The following is a 602-nucleotide window of genomic DNA, read 5'->3' on the forward strand; positions in this document are numbered from 1 at the left end:
CAGTCCTTCACCCAGAACCTCATGTCACATGTTTCACTCGTTTTCTTCCAAGAACATTTTCCTTTTCTGCAGTTAAGCTATGCATCGGATTTCTCCAACTCAAGCCAGCATTTCGGCCGACAAACTTGAAAGTCAGAGCCACGACTTTCTCCAGAAAACCTGCCGCCTTTCCCCAGTCTCTGCAGGAACTCCGCCCCTTCTCAGGTTCAGTCCCTTTCTCACCTCTCACTACGGTCTCCGCCTTCCTCCCTCCCACCCTCCGGACTGCTGGGAAGACCCGGACAAATTAAATCTAAATTGGAATCGTACCCCGGCAGATCCTTCTGCGCACGCTCAGAGAACCGGCTTCTAGGTCGGGCCGGATTTCTCTGCGGCGACCGTGGCGGCGCTGTGCGCGCTCCCGGGCAAAGTTGTGTATGTGTGGGTTGGGGGAGAAGGAGGGGTGGCGGCGGCGTTGCGCGCGCTCCCGAGCATAATGGAGGCCGGGTGGATGTGGCTGTGCTGTGCGTGCTCCCGGGCATAGTGACGGGGGGGTGGGGTGGGGGGGCGGGGGCGCGCGCTCGGGGCGCGGCGCCGCGGACGAGGGGACGGGCGGAGCTCGT

The 602-nt window shown here is 61.3% G+C and overlaps 1 protein-coding gene across 1 annotated transcript in view; it reads right to left on the minus strand.

Annotated features, from left to right (window-relative positions):
• Positions 1-348: 348 nt before the first annotated feature.
• Positions 349-602, minus strand: part of LOC123254876 (vegetative cell wall protein gp1-like) — an 11,891-nt gene continuing 11,637 nt past the window's right edge. Inside the window, exon 3 of the mRNA XM_044683783.1 lies at positions 349-597. Within this exon, the coding sequence (XP_044539718.1) occupies positions 349-597 (249 nt within the window). The remainder of the gene's footprint in view (positions 598-602) is intronic.

The sequence above is a fragment of the Gracilinanus agilis genome, chromosome 1, assembly GCF_016433145.1.
Source record: "Gracilinanus agilis isolate LMUSP501 chromosome 1, AgileGrace, whole genome shotgun sequence".
Lineage (NCBI taxonomy): Eukaryota > Metazoa > Chordata > Mammalia > Didelphimorphia > Didelphidae > Gracilinanus > Gracilinanus agilis.